This window comes from Chaetodon auriga, chromosome 2 (genome assembly GCF_051107435.1).
Source record: "Chaetodon auriga isolate fChaAug3 chromosome 2, fChaAug3.hap1, whole genome shotgun sequence".
In the NCBI taxonomy this organism is placed as follows: Eukaryota; Metazoa; Chordata; class Actinopteri; order Chaetodontiformes; family Chaetodontidae; genus Chaetodon; species Chaetodon auriga.
In genome coordinates, this window is record NC_135075.1 from 15,012,438 (window position 1) to 15,036,875 (window position 24,438).

General features: G+C 41.8%; 1 protein-coding gene across 4 annotated transcripts; it reads right to left on the minus strand.

Annotated features, from left to right (window-relative positions):
- Nucleotides 1–1,375: 1,375 nt before the first annotated feature.
- arhgef25b (Rho guanine nucleotide exchange factor (GEF) 25b) lies at nt 1,376–23,765 on the minus strand. 4 transcript variants are annotated; one of them, XM_076757173.1, is made up of 16 exons: nt 23,642–23,765; nt 12,214–12,536; nt 12,012–12,116; nt 8,192–8,319; nt 7,717–7,783; nt 7,428–7,531; nt 7,129–7,198; nt 6,095–6,184; nt 5,905–5,997; nt 5,558–5,608; nt 5,220–5,297; nt 4,934–5,125; nt 4,670–4,850; nt 4,377–4,579; nt 4,142–4,282; nt 1,376–2,327 (listed from the first exon to the last, which is right to left on the minus strand). In XM_076757173.1, exons 1-16 carry the CDS (start codon nt 23,748–23,750, stop codon nt 2,226–2,228), a joined length of 2,037 nt encoding a protein of 678 aa, XP_076613288.1. In that variant the 5' UTR covers nt 23,751–23,765; the 3' UTR covers nt 1,376–2,225. The 4 variants fall into 4 exon arrangements, with proteins under 4 accessions (XP_076613288.1, XP_076613287.1, XP_076613291.1 ...); XM_076757172.1 differs by having other exon boundaries at nt 4,374–4,579; XM_076757176.1 differs by lacking the exon at nt 23,642–23,765 and adding an exon at nt 21,241–21,637 and having other exon boundaries at nt 4,374–4,579.
- Nucleotides 23,766–24,438: the final 673 nt, after the last annotated feature.

Genomic DNA, 24,438 nt, shown 5'->3' on the forward strand with positions numbered 1-24,438 from the left:
TATTGGTTAACTTCCTTACGGTCAGTATTTTGTGTCTAATACCAAACTATACTTAAATGCATTCAATATAAATCTGTTTCAAGGAACGAGGAGACAAAGAAGCAACTTAAAGCAGCTAAAGTTAATTATTTACTGTTAGGTATATGTGCTGTTGGCACAAACAAAGAAGTTCAATGCTCTGTGTGTTGCAGGGAAGATAAGAGATTCCAGCAAGTCTCACGTGAAGTGCTGCAGGCCTTTTTAAAAAGCATGTCTGTCATGACGCAGAACAGCAGCCAAGTGGCTTCAAACTGTACACGAGAGGGCGCTGCATACCAACAGTTTGATTTTCTGTTCTGAACTGATCCAGTGCAACGGCCTGATTTGCCTGTGATTTTCTAGAATTTTTTTGAAATAGTCTTGAAAAAAAAAAAAAAAAAAAAAACTATAACCAAGCCACTCATACCTGTTTTCTGCATATGAATACACACATTTCAGAAATCTACTATATAAAAGCAGTTGGCATGAAATAAGATGAGATGGGTGCTAACAGAGGCCCCTGACAGATTATGGAAAGAAAATGGACTCATAGGACAGAGATTAACTGAGAGAAAACTGATCTGCAGGGTTCAATCTTCTCACTGAAGCATCATGGAGCAGTGGTTCAAGAAGAATCCATTTGTTTCAAATTTTTCACTGAGGCAGACATTTTTGTGGTTTCCTGCAGTGGCTTGTGAGACTGCTCCATGCTAAAAATGAACATGTAGTAACTGCGTCACTGTAGACTTCATATCCTCAAAAGAACATGTTTTCACGTGACATTTATATTTACAGTACAATGGGAACATGGATGGATTACTGAGTGGGCCCACTGGGGAAAGGCCCAGGGGCCCAAGGGACCTGGGGACCCCAGAGCCAGAGCCTCTGTTTTAAGTGACTTTCAGCATTACTTGTTGTTCAACTAATTGAACGACTACAAAGAGACACAAAATGACTACAAAGAGACACACAATGACCACTGAGACGCACAGCAGTGACAAAGAGATGCAAAAGTACCATAAAGTCACTAAATGAGTGCAAAGATACCAAAAAGATGCAGAAAACAACTACAAAAAGACAAAAAAAACTACCAAGAAACACAAATTTACTATAAACAGATGCACAATGACTACACAGACAAAAAAGGCTGTTGTCACAAAACGCTGTGGTCTCTTTGTGGCAGGGTGTCTTGGACCTACTATGTAGGAAGTTTTGGGGTCTTTTTACATGTCTGTGCTCAGGGGCCTGTTTTCTCATCCGTTCCTGACTGGGAGACGTGAGGAAATGTTTTATGTTGCAACATATAGTAGCTCTGAAAAAAAAAAGGGTTTCTTTAGAAAAATGATGATGACAAATATCTGAACAGCATTTCTCTTTAATTCAGTGTGTGTGTATCAGGACACCACAAGTCAAAGAGTTTTACTGATATGATCCCACATGAGATTATTTACATTCAATATGACAGCGACAGATGAGCACCTCTGTTTTATCTTTGTTCCCTTTTTCCTCTTTCGGCTCGATTAGGACGCATGCTTTGTGTGAGTTTGCAAATGTGTTTAGTTCAGATAACAGTTTAACAATGGCAGAGTTAAAATAGCCCACCAAAGGGAAAAGACAGCTATTTGCTAAAGTGCAGGGAACGCACAGACAAACACGAGTCGTATGGATTCAGCTCCCACAGTGAAGCTGCAATCTACAGTCTCTCAGTGATTTCAAGGATGCGGTTATTTGGGGACACAGAGTATGAGTGCGCAAAGGGAGCTGAAGTCCCACTTCTCAGGGGGAATACAGTGGAATTGGTCCCTTATGAAAATATTATGCATTACAAAAATATCCATCAAGGAATTTTCAGTGGAAGAAGTAAGAAATTTATACATATACAATATGACGAACAGCTTCTGTGGTGCTTCAAAACCATTTCCTCACACATTTCATCTGTTATCACCGTCTGTGGACATGTGTGTACATGCAGAGTGTACACACACACGAACCCAGTCAAAGCAATATGATTACACAAACTCAAATCCAGATTAGCCTAAACCATAGCGATATTTGAAGGAAATTTAGGACAACACGTGAAGACGGAAACACTGAGACCTCGATGACTTCTGTACAGGAGTGAAACAAACAATGCCGACAGAGCTCCCACTCAGTCCAGACGCTCCTGCTCCACACGGTAAAGTGAGTTTATCTGTCCTCGCAGGTCATTACTGCTCGCTCTCTTTGAGCTGATCCAAGTTGTTTGGTCGATGTGCTGAGTAACTCCCACCCTCACTTAATCCGGTCACCTGGACTCTGGCAGTCACACCCTGAGAGGGAAAAAACAACCAATTAAATGTTTTGTGTACTCATGTGCTTTAAATGTGAAACTCCGAAGAGTAGAAAGAAGCATACTTCATGTTACCAACACTTCAATCCAGTTTGGAACCGTGACATATCATCACAGAGCGATTACAGATAACATAACATATAACAGCTCATTTCCACATCAAGCAGATATGGAGCAACATTATCATTTATTTGGAGTCGTGATTCTGACCATCCAATAAAAAGTCCAATATTCACTCTCTTTTAGCTCTGCTTTTGGTCTCCACCAACTTCTGAGGGAAACTTCTGACTTCTTAGCGGCTTCTTTAGTCGCTAACTGTGTCTGTCTGCAGTAATGAGCAGGTGGTGTAAAATGGGTCTTCAGAGGTTTATGCCCTGAAAACAGCCGCCTGCCTGAAACTAGGCTGATGAGAGCAGTGAGAATGAAGCAAAACAAAAAAGTTGTGGGCCACAAAAGACCAAAAAGATCCACAGAGGAAAACTGTGTGAAATGATAATTCTTTGACGGTTTGTCAGTATGAGCGACCCCCACCACATTACACCTAGCCATTTGATCAATTCCTAAGGTAAAAATACTGATTAGTTTAGCTTTAAAAGAATGTGTAAGTCACAACAATGTCAAAAGCTGAGATTTTACTTTTAAAGGAATAAGACGAGGGAGCTGTTAGAATAAAAACATAAAAACACTGTTGATCACAAACAGATGTTTACTATGAAAAGTCTGACAAAGGCTCTTCTCCCTGAGGGATAAGCACCATAGAACAAAAAAACATGTAGGAACATGGGAAACCTCTCTGAAATCCTGCACCTAAAACAGGACGGAAACACTGTTGATCCGAAAACACAAAGAGGGAGAACAAGAGGACGAGAGCGACTTTGTGGACTTGAGCCAGATAAGCACGTCGAGTAAGAGCACTGTGATCAAACCATTTCCTCCGCTACGTGGAAGTCTGAGTGAAGAAGATAAAACAGGAGGTCAGTGGGTTTTTCCATAGACTGGATGACTGAATGACACTGGCAACAGATTAGGTCGACCAAATTTGTAAATCTACGTAGAAACAACAACAGGATATCTGACAAAGGCAACCAAAGAGTCATTTCCCCTCATCATCAGTGATCATGACAACAAGCGGCCTCAGGCTGCTGACGCAGAGATAACAGCTCCACCGATCTGATCTGTCCTATATAAAACCAGCAAATGTATTTGTACTGTGCACAAGAAACACTTAACAGAGTAAATAGAAGGTGCACAATGATCCTAACCCAAAATCTCAAAGCTGCACCACTGAATGAGACAGATGAGGAAAGTGAAAACTTATATTTACTCAGTGCCGTTCTGTTACAGTTTAACTTAGTATTCACATTTTGTGAGACTTTTACTCCAAACAGTCTCAAAAACTGTACTTTTCATAATGACCTTGATGGTTTTAGTTACTTACTCGTTAAAAAAGCCCTCTGAGGCAAATGTGGTCAGTGATGCTGGGCTCTACTGTAAATAAAATTCACTTGACTAGAGCATGAAGCAGCTGGCTCCTGCTTCAACATGAAAATGAATAGATCAAGCTTTCCTCAAAAATAACATTGTCACCTGTGATACTTTTACTGCAAATACTGCTAAAATGAATCAATGACTTGCATGGTTGCAGAACTTCCCGACCCTTTCTTCATGGTGTGAGCCTCCCAAGGGCCATGATTTTCTAGCTTACCCCAATAGTATAGAACTTGTTTGTGTTACTCAAAGCACCGAATGGGTATATTTAAATAAAATCTAACCACTGTATGAAGTAAGACTGACCTGCACACTGTGCTGGCTGCAGGGTGGCAGGCCATTGGATGTCCCACAGCCAGGTCTCACCTCTGTGCACAAACTGAGCTGCTGGTGGGAGGAGAGTGGAGGGTGAGCCACTCGCGGTGTCGCAGCACAGGGATTAGAAAACTTTAGAGAGAAATCAAAGAAAGAGGATGTCAGACGGGGAAAAATGTATGAATGCACACTATTGTGAGAGGGAGCGTTGCTGTACACTCACCACCTTCGAGGCCGGGCTGTGCTGCGGTGGATGCAGAGAGGGCAGGGAGGTGTTGTAAGTCAGCAGGCAGGGCTTGTGACGTCGGTCCATTGATGCAGAGGAGTGAGGTCGCAGGCCAGATGCTGACGCAGTTGGAGACTTCATGTTCCTGCCCAGGCTGTTTGATTTGCTTTCCATGCGTTGGTACTCTATTGGAGACTGAAGGGCTGCAGTGGGCAGGAAGAGATGTCACATTTATTAAATGCATCAAACTCTTAAATGTCTAGTTTCACTGAGGAAACAATGAACTCTGGTACCATTAAGGAAGTTCCTCTGAGTCTCTAAGATCTGGACCACATCATCGAGCCAAGCTTGCTGGATTTCCGGAGAAGATGCCTGCATGATGAAGCGTGTCACGCTGCCGTCGGTCCCACGGGAGGTCAGGACCAGGCAGCATGGATCCTCCTCAGAGTGCTCTTCCACGCCCAAACAGCTGACCTGGAGCACACAGGAGACTTGGTAAACATTCAGAAAAAACACTGAAGCAAAGATGTTATCTTAAATCAAAGCTTTACTCGCACCTTGATGCTGTTTTTAAAGGTGTACCCTGGCAAAGAGAAGCCTTTTTTCTTATCAATTGGCTCACTGAAGATGACCAGCTGCTCAAACAGGAAGACCCGCCTCTCCTTGGCTCTGGACAGGAGGCCGCTTTCCTGCTCGCTGACAGAGAAGGTATCCTGTTGGAGCAGTTTCCCCTGAGCTGTGATTTTCCCCTGAAACAGTGTGTGAACATTGTCACGGACTATAAGCAACACTTGACATGTGTTTCATCTGTTGCAGACAAAAGAAAAAAAATCCATATCTCACCTCAAAACCCTGGAGCCGGCCCACATTCATCATATCATTACAGCGTTTTGGCACGAAACACATCACCTCCACCGCCCTCTGATGGAAGAAATTGGATGGAGGAGAATTGGTATGAGAAAACAAAATTTTGACTCAGTTTATTAGGCACTGCTAGCTAAAAATGTAGAGTATGAAGTCTGTGGTACTGTTGAACCGTCTTGCCTTATACTAGCAGGTGTTTCTGCTATTTAGTCTACCCTCATTAATATAAATGGGCTGGACAAAACATGAGAAGCACCTGTTTCTAATAAACTGGCCACTGAGTGTGTATGTATTCATATTCCATAATGAGCTCATACCCGCAGCTCTTCAGCATCCCGTCCTGCCTTGCTGTAGTACTTTAGGAAGTCCTGGTGTTGGCAGTCAGAGAGAGGTTATTTAGAGTTTTGATCAGTCAAAGCAAACTGCATCACGAAGGTACAACAGTTAAAAATCCTTTATTATAGTAGCTAAATGATTAAAAATAAGACAAATGTGTGTTGACTGCACACCGGTGTTCCTCAGGGGTCCTGGGAAGACCTTTGACTGCAGTTTACCTTGCAGACACTGATCCTACTTTTAACGTTGTAATTCAAATAATGTAAAATCAGTATTAACGTGTAACAGTTCCAGGCATGCAGATGCACAATCAGGCTAAGCAGCAAACCTTCAGCAGTAGCTGATACTTCATGATCCTCTGAACAGGTTTGATGAGCAGATCGTTGAGCTGCAGCCTGTGACCCAACTGCTGCCTGAGATCCTGTCAGGAGCCAAAAAAAAGAGAGAACGTGTTTGAAAGTAAACAGAAAAGAGTCTTTGAGGAGCTCCAGTGAAATTGACTGTAAAAGCTTCCTCACCTCAAAGTAGGTCTCAATGTACTCAGAGACAATGTGCTCTGATTTGGGTTTGTTCTGACAGTAAACCACATACATGTGAAGACGCCGTTCCTGGAAATGAGAGAGAGAGAGAGAGAGAGAGAGAGAGAGAGAGAGAGAGAGAGAGAGAGAGCTCATGTGACAGTTATTCCAAATAATCTGTGTGTGAGGGTCAGCGTGATGAGAAAGAATTAAGCTTCTGCTCCAGTTCTCAGTTCCCTCTCACTTTTATTGTGTTCCCATTCCTCTCAAGAGGTTTCTTTTGGGGGAAGTATTGTTAAATCAGTGCAGGACCTTTTCCTCATTAAATAGTTCCAGTGGCTGAGAAAGAATGGTTTAATTTGCCGTGGCTTCATTAGGCATGCTACACTGCACTGAGTGAAGCGGGTAGAGAGGCCGAGCTGGAAAATCTGTACCAAATCTAAATATTTTTCTCCAGTAGTTTATTTTTCAGCTGTAACAAGACTAGATGCTGACACTGATATGTGCAGTGCCAAGAAAAAGTATTCACGCCCAGTTTTTCATGCTTTACTCTTTTAGCGTCACTGATTCTGTGTCTTTCAGTTCTGTGTTTTATGTTTGTACTTCCTCTGGATCCATTTGCACAGATCTGTTTTGACTTGGACATTAAATAGTTCAGTGCTGAGTGTAAAACAACTGCATATGAAAAACTTCAAGGTGCCGCTGAACACTTTTTATAGAGCTCTGACATTTCTAATTCCAGCACATTTTTGCACACAGCGTGGTCTCTACGGAGCATCTTTAACGCTGATTGTGAGCTTTGAGAGCTCTTTAGTCAGAATGATTAGCAGAGCGTTTACTCTGCACCTGCAGACGACTGATCTGCAAGATCAAGACACATCTGGAGGGCAGGGGGCCAAGGCTTTATGCACAGTCGGAGGTCTGATCTATGAGACGGCTGCAACCTTCAGCTAAACTGAAAACATGCAGAGAGATGGGCAAAAAAACAAGAAACTTCTCATCCACGCTTGTTACTCACTGATCTGCAGACTCACATGTTTGATGAAGAGCTGGGCCAGGCTGTCTGGATCACCCACACATTTCTCCAGCTCTCCCAGGAAATAACTGTGTGACACGAAGCGGAGAAGGTCAGGCAGGAACAGTCATCCAGCCAAACACACGCACGCACACACTCACACACAGGCAGGAAACAAACAGCCACAGGGGACATGACACCAGCTGAACCATCATGAAACATAAGGAGCTCAGAAGAAATAAGTGCACACTGTACGAGACAGCTGAAATTCAGAGGAACCGAGGGGAAGAAAAGACAGAAGAAACGTCTCTGACTCACTCCTTATGCCAGTCGTAGATCTGGTGGATGTTTCCAAAAACAATCCTGTCCTTCCCTTTCATGTCCTCTGGAACTCCCTGATTGGCCATGGTGGCCATGTAGCCCTGCACCCGCACCCACACACACACATGTGATTAATCACATCAGTGGAGGGTTCCAGATGGAAAAGACAAATGTTTCTCTCAGTTAAAGACATGAATGTTGCAGAATAATGTCGATGAAGGAATCTCAGTTATGTCTTGTACAAATGTCATGAGGAGATTATCTAAAGGCTGGAAGAGAGACACACCTGCACAATGAGTCCAAGGTCTTCCACATACAGCCTTTCTGTGTCTATCAGCTCCGTCAGCACATATCTGAGAGAATAAATAATGATTTTGTTTTTTATTTTTAATTTTACATGTTAAAGTGCAACATTTTTGGAAATACACTAATTTGTGTTTCTGCTGAGCGTTAGTTGAGAACGTTGATACCGGTCTCATGTCCGTATATGAAGCCACAGCCAGGAGACTTTTAGCTTAGCTTAGCATTAAGACTGGAAACAGGCACTGGCAGGCAGATTTTGTTACCTTCGGACAGAGCCAGGCAAATTTTTTCCCTCGTTTCCAGTCTCTATGCTAAGCTAAGCTAACAAACTGCTACATGTTTAGTATATATGCATGAAAGTGGTGTCAATCTTCTCATATAACTTCATGCAAAGAAAGCAGACAAGCATAGTTTCCAAAACATCAGTCTTCTCCTTTAATGCAGAGGTGAACACCTACATGCTCTTCTCTAAGGCAGTGTTTCTTTCCTCTTCACTGTCCACTGTAGCAGACCACTGGCTGCCTGAGTCATCCGTCATCGTGCAGCCATCTTCTCCTTGGAGAGTGTTGATGCTGGATCTTTGACTCTAAAACGCACAAAGAAGACAGTGCAGCTTTTGTTAAGCATCACTGGAACATGTTATGTAAGAGGCGACAGACAGCAAGTCTGTCGAGCTGTGAAGCTCAGAGAAAGTACAGTTACTCACGTACTGTGCTGAACTATCATTTGGAGGTGCTTCACCTGAGCATTTCTATTTCCAGATTAAGATTTGAAATCAAAAAACATAATAATCTTAAAAAAATATAAGGTAAAATTATCCTCCATTCCACAAAAAAACAAAATTTGGAAAAAAAAATAAAAAAAAGTCTAAAAGATGAGCACATATAAATGTGATGGAACACTTTTTTCTTTCCTCTCCTGTTAATCATCACAGCAGGGCTGCTGTGGCTCCAGAGGTCGAGCGGGCAGTCCACTAATCACAGGGTTGGTGTCTACAGTCAGTTGTCAAAGTGTCCTTAGACCAGACACTGAGCCCCAAATTGCTCCCAATGGATAAACGCAGCCATCTACCATTTATCTCATGACCCCTCAGATATATTTTGTGACCCTGTGGAACAAGATAAATGGGAACCACTAAACCTTCACTAGCTTCAACACTAAAACGCTACTTAGAAAATAATATATCAGTCACAGGGATCATTTTCAGCCAGAATGAGTACTTTTACTTTTAATACATTAAGTACATCTCGCTAATAAAATGTCTGCACTTTAAGTAGGAATTTAAATGCAATGGATTATCCTTTAATAGTTGTATTTGTACTTTTACTTCAGTAAAGGATCTGAGTACTTCTTCCAAACACTATGGTGCAGAGTGATGTCAGACTCCTGCCATCAACCACACAAACTTAAGTCATTAAGCTTCATCTGCAGCATCCCCTGACCCAGCCAGCACACATCTGGAGAAGCATATAAAGATGAGAGGGTCCTATTCCCGGGAAAAACATCAGTCAGGCAATTTTACTGATCCCTTTTGGAAAATCATGCCAACCTCAAATCCGAAGTAACCAGAGAGAAATAATCACTTTTTAATGTCTCTCCCTGTTGCCGAGGAGACTGTAGAGCAGAGAAATTTGGGAAAAGCAGAATCAGGCCTGACAGATGACGGTGAATAACGAGCAACATTTGTACCATTTGTCAAGTCAGATAATGAAGGTCGGGGGAACTGACCAGGACATGGAGAGATGTTATATAACGAATATCACTCCTCACCTAAAAGAAGTGTAATCTAATGTGAATTTGACCGTAATACTCTTGACATACTGCAGGCTCACTACATTTTGTTCTCTGCCTCGATGCACTAGATGATAATCCTTCTGTGGAGTCATTTTTTAGGTCAAATATGCACTGCAAGTTCATTTTCTCTTTTTTTTTTTTTTTTGCTCGCTCACTCTCTGAGCAGACTGTTCACATCCTCACCCAGCAGAATATGAAAAACATCTGAGGCCATCTTCACTCTGGTTCTGATCCACGAGTCAGCAGCCATTAAAACTGCTGGGCTTGTTGCTCTAAATGTTTCCTCCTCACTTACAGTAATGTCTCCTCAGCTAGAAGTTACCGTTAGTACCATTAGCTCCTCTAAAATCCATGAGAAGGTTCGAGGAATAGTTCGATATTTGGGGAAATAAGATAATTTGCTTTTATGAAGAGAGTTAGATGAGAAGATCGATACCATTCTCATGTCGGTGGGGTTGGAGCCAGCATCCAATTAGTTTAGCTTAGCATGGGATAGCTGGGATCTGTCCAACCCCCCCCAAAAAAATCTACCTATCACCTCTGAAGCTCAGTAATTAACACAATACTTTGTGTTTGTTTAACTTGTCGAAAAAATGACATCTCCAGAGAGTTACTGATCCCAGCCAAAAAATACTCCCATCACATCACATTACTCCTTGTTCATACTTTGGTTTTTGTACAAAAAAGATGTAACGTGTAAATTACTGAGCTTCAGAGGTGCTGGCAGACAGCTCTGCAAAGATAACTGGCCACTAGGTCTAGTTTTATATTTATGGTACAGATGTGAGAGTGGTATTAATCTTTAAGTGCTTAAGCATATTCCCAACATGTTAAACTCATTTAAAGACATCATGCCTTCTATTTATACTGACGCAGGCAGGATAAGAAGAAAGAGACGAGAAGCCAAAGTAAACATAAAGCCACAGGTGTCCATGAAATCATATTGTCCCACATGGGGGCCATTGGACTGAGAGAGACTGAAAGTGAGGATGGTCATTAATCAAGCAGAACAATGCATTTTACAGAGGAAATGACTATTTCAACCCTTTAAACATTCTCCTTATCTCTTATATAAGCTTGTGTAGCTCGACTATGAGTACTATGATGTACTGTCCAACATCCACAGGGACGTTTCTCACCTTGCCTCTGGGCCTTGCTTCTTCTAATTTTGCTGTGCCATGGTTATGGCAATGGTTGTAGATATTTTGTCTTAGATCTAGTGTGAGGGCTGACTCAGGTGTATCAGTGTTGCTGCGATCACAGAGCAGTGAGCAGGTGGAAGTGATTGCCCGTGTGCTACAGAGTTTAGTCTGTGTCTTCTAAAATTAACTGCTAACCAGGAGCTAGACTGATCCACAGCCAAGAACGAAGGACAGTGAGAGCGACAGGTTCATGCTGTCAGGCGTTCCTTCATCAGTGCACATCCAACAGCAGTATTTATGTTAATGTGCAGCCGGCGGCCCTGGAGTTCCTCTTCACTAATTAGCTCGTATTGCTCGAGCTCTTGAGTGTCACGTCAGTACACTCCTCACCCCCAGCCCTGACCGTGTTTCAGCCTGTTACGCTGCTTGGTTCACTGATTACTTCCAGATGCTGTCTAGAAAAACCCACAGCATTGATTCCACTCCATACTGTCGGGTTACCAGAGAGTCCTCGTATGTGCTTGTGTGTGTTTGTGTGTGAACACACACACAAAATACGGAACAAAATGTGAAAATCTGTGCTATTCATTCGACACAATTGGTGGAAGTCAAATGATGTGTGCTAACACAACTGAACAGGATGTAGAGGGACATGCGCATGTTTGCAATTCATCGTTTTAGTGTGGGTTTGGGTTGACTCGACATTTAAGTGCATGTGTTTCCATAATTTATACATCATTTATAATCAGGACGCCTGCATTACCTAAGGGTCTGATGATGAAACAGCCTCCACTGACAGATTTAAAATAACTGTGAGGGCAGTGAAGAGTTTAGTACTAGTAAATTTATTACTCAACACCAGACACCCACTGAATATACAGTTTGGAAATAGCTCACTCGCTAGCTAATTCAGTCTCATTTGTGGTCTGATATACAGTAAATTAATCAAATTCAGTGACCCAGATCACTGTTTATCAAGCTACTAGAGCTGTCACATTTCACGGCAACCACTTGAGTGCGTTTCCGCAGGAACGCAGCTGTCGAGGTTTATGTGGTTTCATCTAAAGTGGGTTGGACAAAGCATAGAGACGGATGGAACAGAACGTAGTATCAAACAGAATAAAACAGCACGGTAAAAGAAAACAATAGAGCAAAACAGAATAGAATATAAACAAACAGAACAACATAGAACAGAATAGACTGACAGAGAAGAGAGTCAAATCACACAAAACAGAATAGAATAAAATCCTATAGACCTGAATACAACAGAATTCTATAGAACATAATAGAAGGGAGCAATACAATAGAATACAATAAATATAGAATAGAATAGAAACATTACTAGACTCTGTGTGTCTCTGCCTTGCAGCAGGTCAGATAACTGGCCCTGACAGGTCGGCTGTGCAGGAGTAGGAGCTGCTGGATTCAGCGGTCTGTCTGTACACACCTGTACAACACAAACACAGCAACAGACAACAGTATAAAATGTGTTTATAAATGTAGGAGGTATAAGCGTAGCCTGTATGTCTGTGTCTTAGTCTCACCGGGTCTCCTCCAGAGGGGAGGATGGTGTAGTTGTCTTGTGGCTCCAGAGGCCTCGGCTGTCTTTCACTGTGGGAAAGGAGTGATGGCTGCCTCCTGTCTGACCTGCACATCTGCTTCTCGACTTTTCCCGCTCCTCCTCTGGCATCAGAGCTCAGCTTGCGGACGGGATTGGTGAGCCATTTCTTGAGGGCGCTGACAGGGAGCCGTGATCCTCCAGACGAGGAGTGCGAGCAGGGGCTGGAGCTGCCCGAGGCCTGGTGGGGCACAGAGCCTGCTGATGGGGGGATACTACCGTCACTGCCCGCCACAGAGTACGACTCTGCTGCTGAGAGGCAAAGACAGAGGGAAAAGGATTGGGTTAACATACAGCAGCTAATCGTGGGGTACATCCTCGTAGGTCAGATGCTGCAGACAGATTTCTGCACAAAAATGTTGTTCAATTTCCTGTTTTAAACCCGAACTGTAACTTTAGTAGCTGCGGCTACTATACCTACTGGTCCTAAATCATTATAAACACAAAAACAGATCTGTTCTCACGAGGAAGGGCTGCTTGAGAGAACTAATTTAAGTGGAAATTATATACTGCAGTTTGACTGCACGCATTTGTTTAACATTGTCTAAAGAAGAAAATGTATTTGAATCAAAAATGTGGTGACTCCTACCAAAGGTCACACCATTTACATAACCGTCCTGTTCTAAGTATGTGCTGAACTTTTACTAAGCTGAATAAGAAACAATGCTGGAGAGTAGAAGCAGCTAAAATAAAGCAGCGCTCAACATGGAAAGTCTTGCTTTTGATGCGCTGACACAATTATATTTTGCATTCGGAGAGGTGGACCTTATGACCTCAGAGCTCTGGACATCATATGATGGAAAATGGACCATCAACCTCTCAACCACAAGAAAATTACAGAAAAAATACTGTGCAAATTATAATCTGAATATTTCACATACATATATCATTTTATTTTTACTTTGTTGTTTAGTGATGAAATAAACATTAAGATTCTTTACTTAGGTAAAACCATTAATATCAAGGTATCAGAAGTGTGCAGCCCAATGGCCTGTACAGATGTTTGTATGTCATTGCATTCTTTTTTGATGCATTATTTGTAGCTCTTTAGACTGGAGCTATTTTTAAACTTGTATTTGCAGTAGATACTAAAAATTGCTACTGTGTGGCATTTTCCTGTACAGTAAATTATATCTTATATGCTTACAAATTGTAAAGCAAATTTGTGTAAAGCAAATTGTAAAGCAAAAAAGCAAATTTGCAAAGTAACTCATAACTGTGTCAAATAAATGTAGTGCAATATTTCCCTCTTAGACGCTGTAGAGCTACACAAGCATCAAATGGAAATACTCATTTTACTATCTCATCATTGCACTTAAGTACATGCAAACATACTTGAGTAAATACACCTTCTCTGTTTAAACATGAATATATGTGCCTGATTAAAATGTTCTGGAACATAATGACACGTGGTTAAGACACTTTCAACTATGTGATCATAACTAAGACTCTTGTTTTAACTAAACACTGTCTACTGAATCAACCATTTAAAAGATACAAACTAGTATGATTTTTTTCCAGTCCTCAGAGGATTGTGTGACCTAAAGTCAGTCATAACTGAACCCATCACGTCTGCCCTCATTTTTTATGCAACTCAGGCTGGACCAACACTGACACCCTTTTCGACACAGCTGGATTTTGTTTCCAGCTTTCAGTCTCTCGACTATGGAAACTGGTACCTAATCTTGAACCACACTGTTTTAATCAAGCACCCTAACATTAACATTTCACTCTGTTCTGCTGATCACAGCAAAGTGGAATCTTTCAGGGGCCCCATTTCGTCGTTTTGGACTCTTCCCAGAAGCCACCATTCCCTGTCAGCACATTTATGTAAGCTGTAATCATAATAACAAGCTTTCAAGAAGCCGGGGGAAATGTGGGTCAGTCATTTGCCAAAACTGCCTGATACTGCCATTAAACAGCACACCATATTGACAGTAAAATACTAAATAATGTGTTTTATCTCCTGCTCCATTTCAGTCCTGCTTTTGTTTCATGGGGACTGGCAAAACCTTCTCTAAACACACAAATACTGAGTTCATAACAATGGTGATGATCATTTGTGATGATTTTATTCAAAGACATGCACTGTGTATTCATCATGTTAATATGCTGGTACCTCGAGCTGAGTGTCAGACAAAAGTTCAGTCTCCTACAAAACAATCGAGACATGTAAAGTAGGCTCGACCGTAATTAAACTAATTCATCGCCCGGTTCGTCATTCATGCAGCGAACAACACAGACTCATTTCTATAATGGGATGATTAAGAGGGAAGGGAGGAGGGTCGGGTGTGTGCGTGTAGGCAAGAAAGAGAGGGAGTGTTTGTGTGTTGTGTGTGTGTGTGTGTGTGTGTGTGTGTGTGTGTGTGTGTGTGTGTGTGTGTGTGTGTGTGTGTCTGGTGGTTCTTGGCGGAGGTTTGAACCTGTGGACTGTTGGGACGGTTTGCTTATCTTCAAAATGAATCAACAATAATCAGCCAGTTTATGAAATCAACAGGAAGAAAAACGTACCCTGAAAATTGTGGAATTTAAAAGTTTAAAAAAATTAAATAACTGATGGAGAGAAGGAGAGAAAGAAGAAGAGGTGCAGCTGCAAGACACTGTTCACTGGGAAACCAGCCGTGCTAGCAGCTCTGTGAGGCTCACTACTACCAGTGCTTTAAGCTAAAAGCAAAGCTAAGACACTTACAATGGAAGCACTAACATGCTGATGTTTAGCAGGTATGATCTTTACCATGTCCACCATCTTGGTTTAGTGTGTTAGCACGTCGACGTTCGCTAACTAGCACCAAAGACATGAAGAGCTGAAGAGGTTCATGGGAATGTTGTTAGTTTTACAGCATTTGGTTCGATTGTTGAGATATTTTACCCAAAACTAAAAATATCAACCTCAACATAGTAAATAGAAACCAAACATGCCTACATCCATCCATCCATTACCCTATCTCTAAGGGTGAGCCCACCCACCTCACGGTCTGATGAAGACAACAGAACTACATTATCTGGTGTGCCTTGAGATCCTATCGATTAAGAAAGGTGAAAAGGTCCTTTTTAAAAACGGGAACCATGGTGGTCTTCCATTCTGCAGGCACTGTCCCCAGCATCCACACACCACGGGAGAGGCATGAAAGCCCAACAACATACCTTTATTAACCATTATATGTCATAATGGCCTCACCAAAAATTACTTTCTGACCTCAACCACATCACCCAAATAAGGACATAGAAAACAGAATCAGTTGGTGCAAACATCTACAGATGCCCACATAGACACACATACTGTCTTCACCCTGAGCGGAGACAGCCATCTGGTCTCCTTGTTTTTTATCTAGTGAGGTCAGATCATACAGGACCGCTAACAACCACCTTGCCATCTGCTGAAACGATACAAAATGTGCACCTTACCGCAGGGTTTTCTACAAATACATCAACACTTTCTATGAACTGACCCTTAATGGTACGTAATGGCCATTGTGACGTCCAAACCGCCGCTGAGCTGAGCGACTCGGCTTGCCATGTTTGTTTGAGACGCTTATGTAACGTGTAATTTTCACACAGAGCAACAGCTGGACCATCATCCGGTCTGCAGGGAGTGTCAGCAGTGCCTGCAAGCATGCATGCTGTGAATCCATCCTCACATGCAGGCATTGCGGACATCCAAATAATGTTAAACATTTTGCTCTGGTGTGAACCTTGTGACCATGAAAATAATGACTAGTAAAATTCCTGTCACTTGTCAGTCATGGAGGTGGTTTTATGTGCAACACAAGTACTGCATATAGATTAATGGATGGATGAGGGTTGGAAGGGGTTTGACTCTCCCGACATGCTCACCATCTCAGACAGCACGCCAACTCCTAAACATAAAAGAGAGAACTTTTAACATGCAGGTATGACACATTAAATTGTGTTATCAGGGGAAGGGTTGGCCACATGTAATATGCAGAATGAAACTCCAGGTTAAGCCAGGCTCTGATGCAAAGAGAGGGCAAATAATAGGACTGAAACATTATAGAAGGGTCAGTCTCTCCGACTGTAATCCTGTCTTTTGCATTAAGCCTCTGTCAGCTCAAACATCACCAGGATATTGAACTACGCTGTGGCTCAACAGTCTAACAGCCTTAGATGCAAGAATATAAACAAATTTGTTACGGAAATTGAGTAAACTGGGTAGTTTTTGAGTATTTGTAATGTCAGTAATTTACCTTTTTTCTACTGTAGACTTTTACTGAAGCAGCATAAGTCACTACAGTTGAAGTCACATCCACTGATGATTTTAAAATTACACAGCATAGTCATCTAGACAAGTGTGGAGCCTTTCACAGTAAGCCGTTAGTTAGCGTGGAACACGAAAGTCATCTGGCTCAATTTTATTTAAGACAGATGACTTTTTATTTTATTTTGTAATTTCCTACTTCTCTACTTGACAGACGACACTTCCTCACTCTTTATTCATATAATTAATTTACTAAAGGCTGTGAATGTGTGTGTGTGCAGGAGTTGACCTCTGACACACCTGTCTTACACATCCAGGTGTGGAGAGATTCAAAAACCTTTCACCATAGTGTAATTTTAAATTTCAGGGTCACTTTGTTTGAGTAAAACATTGTCTATCATTAACAGACGTTATGATGTGATCTGCTATAACATGTCATTAGTACCATCTGGGCGGATGCAGTAAGGGTATTAACCACCTGAATGCTTCTTTTGGATGAAAATCAAGACTTAGATTTGGTTTTATTATATTGTTAAAAGCAGGGTTGTGCATTTACAAATACGGTACAAAATTCATCCACAAAAGTTCAACTATTTAATTCTTATAACATGAGAAGACAAGTATAAACTGCATTTGTGCTTATGTGCCTGTGATGGGAGAGAGTGCTGCTTCCATGACCTACTTTACATTATGAAAGTCTCTCTCTCTCTCTCTCTCTCTCTCTCTCTCTCTCTCTCTCTCTCTCTCTCTCTCTCTTAATGTCTCTCTATGTCTCTCTCTCTCTCTTACAGCAGATGGTTGGGAGATAGTTAATTACATCTACCCCCACTAAACCCCATAAATGGTCATGGTCAGCAACAGCAGGAATTATTGAGATGCTGTTGCGGCGCTTCAAACAGTATGATGACACTTCAGCAAGTGTAAGCATGACTAAAGCTTTACAAATGTTGCATGCCAGGCCTTTATTTGCCTGTATATGGGATCTGATTACCGTTGGTGCTTCGTATTCTGTACATGCTGATGGATGAAATCATTATTACTGCAATTGAAACCAGTCATTTGTGGCCAAAAAAGGCCTCCTTCACTTCCTGTTGGAAAACGGCCAAGGAAAATACTCCACACCGCCACAAATCAGCCACTTTCATGTCGTCGGCATGCGCTCACTCTTAAGCAAGGTTCATGCACAGTTTATTAATCCAGGAGAGTGACAGATTAATAAAATTAAAAATGCACACAGATGTAAATGTGTCGTCTTCTTTGCTCCACATTAAACTAATGAATGGTTTCATTCCTAAAATGAGAGGGGGGCTTTTATCATGCAGGTATGAAATGTTACATCACAGTTGCTCTCACTTTTAAAAGTGTCAGGAAAAGGGCTGGCCACATGAAAAAATGTAGCATGGAGGTCAAGGTTAAACCAGGATCTGATCAGCTGATCTCCCTGTGCATCAGCTCCACACAGTGTCTATCTATCCCGTATCAAATCAAATGCTGCTGCTGCTGCTAACAGCTGCTTGTCAGTCACTGGCCTGCACTTAATGAAAAAGCACCTCCATCCACCCCAGTCTTTCATGTCATTTACTTTAAAATACTGCTGCTTCCAACGGATTTTGCTACTGCTAACACTACCTGCAATCCGCTGGCCAGCTACCACTGCTGCATCACAAGGATGAAGTAATATCACACCGAGGTACATCTGTCATTTGAGCATGTATTTTTCATCTCCAGTATGTTGCCATACGTGCACAGACATCTCTAAAAGTGTCATTCATGCCTGTCTTTTGTTCACTTCGTCTTAGCATCTGTGACCTGAGCCATTATTAGTTCAACACTTGTGAACTATGACAGGAATGATTATGATTAATATCTCTTCTCATCACATGCAATTACATCCTGCATGTTGACAGCTGACCCAGATACAGTTTATACAGTGTGGCAGGACATTTACTGCTCACGCCACCCAGTCCTTGTTCCCACGGCACAGCAGGCTGCTGATGCGGCCCGTCACTTGTACACTGTGGTCTTCCCTCATAGTTTGTGTCTGCTGCTCAGAACCGCTCCTCTGACTGAAGGTCTGAGTTTATGTTGAGGGGAAGGAGTGACATACATAAACTCAACACACCAGGTTCACAGGTCTTTGCACTGGCATCAGGTAGTGGCCTGCTAATAGTTCCCAGAGTCCAAACTATACATGAAGAAGCACCATTTAGTCACAGTACTTTGCACCACAGAGCTTGACCAAACTTCCAGAAGATAAAAGATTTGCTAAAAAGCTCTGTAGAGGAGAAGGGAGCTGCAGAGTTGGGTGATATTTCTTTGCAGGTTCGTCATGACAGACAAACCTTTCGCATACAAGTAGCCATTTAAGCTATTGTTGATAGAAAAATATTGATTATAGCATCTTAAATTACTCAGAAGGTAAAGCACTTTGAATTGCCTTTGCGCTGCAGATACGCTTGCCTTGCCTAAGAGGAGACTGAGTCTGCAAATCAAGTTCAAATGAACATCAGGCGGTCCTGCGGTTCAGCAAAAAATTCCGGCAAAACCACCAAAAGCACAAAAGTGAAAAATGACTGAGCCTACAGACAGGCCACTGTATATGTAGGAGATCTGTGGTACTAAACACTTTTGTGCTTGTTAATCATCATGTTTATGTCTTCACATACTGGCAGTGATGACCTCACACACAATGGTGGGCTAATGGACTGTTAGTCATGGCACTTTCTGAGCCAAAGTGATATATATGTAATGAGACAGTGAGACTGTTGGCAGGACTTTTAAGTAGATTTCCAAGCAATTTCCCAAACATACTTCATCTGGAGGTGTTTCTCTGCCTTTATAAATAGCTGTTGGACATTGTGCCAAATGAAATGAAACACTCAATGAGTTACAAGTTTGAAGGAGGAAATCTTTAGGGGAGGTAGAAGGAGATCAGAACGGTACAAAAACAGAGGAGAAAGACCCAAAGCACTTAAGAACATTTGAAAATGAAAGAAAACTCCCTCCTGCAAAAGCATGTCTATTCTGCAACCTCAGAATAGAAACATAGACAGATTAGATGAAAAAAGGAGAGCGTGTGCAATCCTGACTGTGACTGCTGGGCTTTTCAATAAACACAAAGCAAAATCATCCACTGACTCACAGACAGGTATTTTTACAGTCAGAGGGGAAAAAAACACCTTTAACAGCAGTGCTGACATCACATCACACAGGCCATGTCTCCCAAACACATGTGTCAGAGATGTTCAAAAGCAAGGTATCTCAAGACCAGGCTGTTTATGTTTTTTACGTTTTACACATGTATTTGCAGGGTCTGTCGGAGCAGTGCAGCTCAGAGAGGAGCTGTTCTGTAATCACTCGCCATTTGAACAATAGAGGATTTAAAAGGGTCGGGCAGTAATGGGATGTTTTTTGTGTGTCTGTGCATGTGCTGTTGGTCTGTGTGTGTGTGTGTGTGTGTGTGTGTGTGTGTGTGTGTGTGTGTACAGCTGCCTTTGCTCTGAAGCAGGGTCACAGTACTGTCAGGGTAAAGATTAAGAAAATCACAGAACAGCAGTCAAAAATGCATCTCACATGGGAACAGTACAAAACCCTACTGAGGAGCAAACACAGAAAACAGGAAGGTCTTCACTAATGCAATGCTTTCAGTGCCTCACATCTAAAGTTTATATTACATAAATCCAGACACTGTTGTTGTTGTTGTTGTTGTTTTGTTTTGTTTTTGCCAACTGCCACGTACAGTATGGAACCTAAAACTGACAAACAGTAGTAAAAAGTAAAAGGACAGATTAGTACAAAATGTAAATGAAAACATCAATAACTATTACTAAATTTTGTAGTTTTGTTTGATTTAATATGTCTTTTCTTATAATGGCAAAAAAAAAAAAATCTAGTACGTTATGCGAGCTGGCTAACTTAGCTTAGCTAAGTTATCTTTTGCTTTCCAGCTAAAATGCTTTAGTGACTTTTAAAGAGTGGTGCTACAGCAGGAAGCAACATTAATGGCTAAAATTCAAATTTCATGTCATGGATTGTTGTCAGTGATGCAGTTAGAGATCATGATGAAGATGAAGATTTTGCTAAGGGGTGTGTAGATAGTGTGGGAGGAGCCACATCTAGTAGCAATGGTTGACAAGCAAAAACAATGTTTCAGCCAATACTGAGTGTATTCATACGTTTCTACATTTCGGAATGTAGGCAACATTTAACACTGGTATGTCATCCTATACTTCCTGAAGTATTCCTTTAAATAGTCTTATCTCCAAACACACACAATCTTCCTTCATGTTTTGTATCATGTCATCATTTCTAATCCTGTAAAAGTGAATAATCGCTTTTGTTCTCACACCTTTTCTCATGCTGTGAACATAAAGGACAAACAGTAGGAAGATTTTGTCAAAACAGTGACATCATTAGTTTTCTGAATATCTAAGGCTGCTGCCCTCTTAGTATTACAGGCACAATGACCCTGGAAAGTGAATGGATGAAAAACATAATAAAATTAATAAAGATGAAGCAAGAAAAATGTATATGAGGGGGTTCATCAGATCTTACTATGACTTAAAGAAACTAACTTGGCTTTGATATACATGAGAAAGTAACCAAGTGCATCTCCTACCATTACAAAGTACTGTGTACAAACAACAAAAACATCTGTTTGCAGTAACTTTAGAAGCAACCTAATGTACCTATATCATCAGTAAAAACTTAACTCCACAGTGAAGAGCAGCTACGTACCTCTAACTCGCACAAAGCAGCAGCCACATTTGCTGAGCAGTTTTCTGAACAGGTGCTGACACCCACACCCTCTCTGGTGGTGACCCCCTCTCATGATGATCCACTCCTGCTGCTACACTCAAGACTATCAGAGGCGGGCATCATGCTGATCAGACACACACATAAGAACATGCACACACACGCACACACACACTATTACTGCAGTAATACCACCATGAGGAGGTGGGAGGGAAAGTGTACAGAGAGCTCCTCAGTCATAGTCCAAGTCTGAGTAGAAACCCTCGGGATGAAAAAACGCTGTTCCAATCCCATGATTTGAAGAAGGGCTGTGGAAAACCCAGAGAGGCAGCGCTCTCCTCCACTCTCGAGCCGCTCTATGTGATCAAACAGTGGGCAAAGATTATGAGAGGGACCAAAAGTACTGTGAGTGAGGGAGCGACAGAGGGGCAGGGAATGGGAGGGGCTGTGATGAGGGAGGGGGTGGTAGCTGACATGCTGCATTGCTGTGCTAGCATCTGCTTCCCAGCCCCACCTCCTCTCACTTCTCTCCCCTCCCCTTTTGCTCCCTCTCCCCTTGCTCTTCACACCTCCTTCATCAGCTTCTCCTAACAGTGTTCTCTCTTTTCTACTGTCATTGCATGGGCGATGACACACGCAGACTTTTCCATTAAATAAGCAAACATTTCACAGTAACTTTCCATTCTGTGTTTTGCCATTTCTAGCCATGGTAGCAGCAGGCTCTATGGATGCTAATGTCTGTCAGATGGTCGGCACTTTGATCCAGACTGAAATTTCTCACCTTTTATTTGATGGATTGACGTACAGTTTTATACAGACATGCATGGCTCCTAGGGATGAATCCTAATGTCATAGGTGATCCCCTGACCTTCCCTCTAGCGCCATCATGAGGCTGACTTCTGTGTTTTGAGTGAAATGTCTCGACATCTATTGGGTAGATTACCATCATGAAATTTGGTACAGACATTCGTGCCCGCTTCAGGGTGAACTGTAACTCTCGCTTTTCCTCTCCTTTGCACAGTCGGGTCAAATTTAAAAAATGTGCTCGGTTCATGACCAAAAACCTCAAAAAACTAATGACATTCACATCAACCTCAGTTGTATCTTTGTCTTTAATGCTAAATTGAAAATGCTAACACACTAAACTATCATAATGAACATGGCATGCATTATACCTGCTCAAGGTATATGGCGTGGTCAGTCTAAACACGAAGCAAATCTTTCGTGCAACATGATTAAAGCTGTACACTCTTAGTCTTGTTAAAAAAAGTGAATGAAATGTAATTACTCATGTTTAGATATTGTACATACTGTCACAGGCAAAGACCCACTATCATGCAAAATGTATGTATTTTCAGTCAGTGGTTCCATATCTGGGAGCGTGTGCACAAATATCATGACAGTTTCTCTGTATGTCATTGACTGTGTCATATTTCTACTCAAACTCAATAAAAGCAGCCCCTCAGATACTCAGATGTACCTGCACTTGCAAATAAATCATGAATCCAATCTGACCAACAAAGATGATCTATCACATGTTTTGTAAAATGGGTAAAGAACTTCCTTCACTAAGGCCGTTGCATGCTCTCCTTTGTCACCACAGGTACCAAAGCATTTCCTCTGCTGTGGAAAAACCAACGTGTGGAAATATCTGCCACACAAACAAACTGAGCTGGCAGGATGGAGGCAGACCGATTTAATCTGAAAGCAAAGATTAAGCATCCATGACTAGATGATCTTTAGAGCACAGCTGTCCAGGCTTGTGGCAGCCGGCAGTGTGATTCAAGGAGATTTATGCAAAAACTCATATGAACTCAAACATGGACAAAGTCAGCGGAGAAGAAAAAAAACAAGAAGAGAAGAATCTGTCTCTAATACAGCTGCTGCCTCTATGCCACACACGTATATTACACAGCTCCACACGCACACACAGACAGATAAGCACGCATTCACATCACTGGTCGACCAACACAACCCTGGAATCTCAATCTCAATCCGTCGAGGACAGATTACAGCTATAAAAATATCAAAATGCTCTTGCTCTCTTGGCCATCGAGTTAAGCTTTTAAAAACTCTGCTGACATGACGATCCCCTGATCTCCCCACAATGCAGGATTACTGTATGTGCATGTATGTGTGTGTGTGAGCGTGCAGAAGCCTAATTAGCCAATGTTTAATCATCAGGATAAGGTAATGTGTGCTTTTTATATTTGATGCTGCTGTCGGTACTTTAACTATTGAATTCATCGTGATGCTCTGTGTGCTGAGTGAAACTCTCTTCAGTCTAACCTCACATACGGTAGCTCCCCACCACGGGCGGCACAAGAGGTGCACGCAGCAGTGAACTACACTATGAGTACAGCTGATAAACCCACTGTGTTACCTTTGCATCTTGCAGCCACGCTGGACTTCCTGACCCACTTGAACCGCGTCTGAGTGTTTTCATCTGACAGTTTCTCCTGGCTGGTGTCTGAAATCTTAGAGACAGACATCAGAGTGAGTGGGCGAAATAAAAGACATGATGTTAAATTGTATCAAAAGCATTTCTTTGTAGCTGTATTTGTATTTTAATAGAGATGTGATTGTGACAGATTTAGGGTTTAAGCAGTAGAATTGATTTCACCACTTTTCCACTCTATCTCACCTCTCTCTCCACCCCTCTCTCTTTCCTATTTTTGCCTCAGCTTAAGCAGTTTCTTATCTTATCTGAGGAATTTCTCTGAAAGGACTAAACTGATCGGCGGAGTGCACGACAACTTCAAATCCTCGGCCAAAGAAGTCTGATGCTGTCTGAAGAATAAGTTTCATCTTGAAGGTGACTTCTAATCTATACAACACCCAACTCCCCTCGTTACTGCCACATAAACAAGCCTGTCAAAATGATCTGCACCTCGTTGTGTGTGAATTGTCAAAGTTAGAAAGTAGTGCTGCATAAAGAGCAGGAATGTCGTGACAGCACATGAACTAAATGGACACGTCATTATATGTTTTCTTGACACATGGCGAGTTATACTTAAATGAAGATCAACTCAAAATCAATCCTTTTTTTTCTAAAAAAAGACAAATTAATAAGACAGATTATAGGTTGAGCAGCAAGATCATGTGACACACATAAATGCATGAAGAAGTGTTAGCATGCATACAATATTCTCACTTTCAGGTGTTTTCTTCTTGTTTTGT

What these genes read in the sequence shown, in the direction of transcription:
- arhgef25b (XM_076757172.1), bottom strand. Translation starts at nt 23,750, where the DNA reads ATGTCTGTCTCTAAGATTTCAGACACCAGCCAGGAGAAACTGTCAGAT. An exon ending in GCAGAGACACACAGAGTCTA is followed by an intron (nt 8,320 to 12,011) that starts GTAATGTTTCTA and finishes TGTGCGTTTTAG; the next exon opens with AGTCAAAGATCCAGCATCAA. An exon ending in CCCAGCTCTTCATCAAACAT is followed by an intron (nt 6,185 to 7,128) that starts GTGAGTCTGCAG and finishes TCTCATTTCCAG; the next exon opens with GAACGGCGTCTTCACATGTA.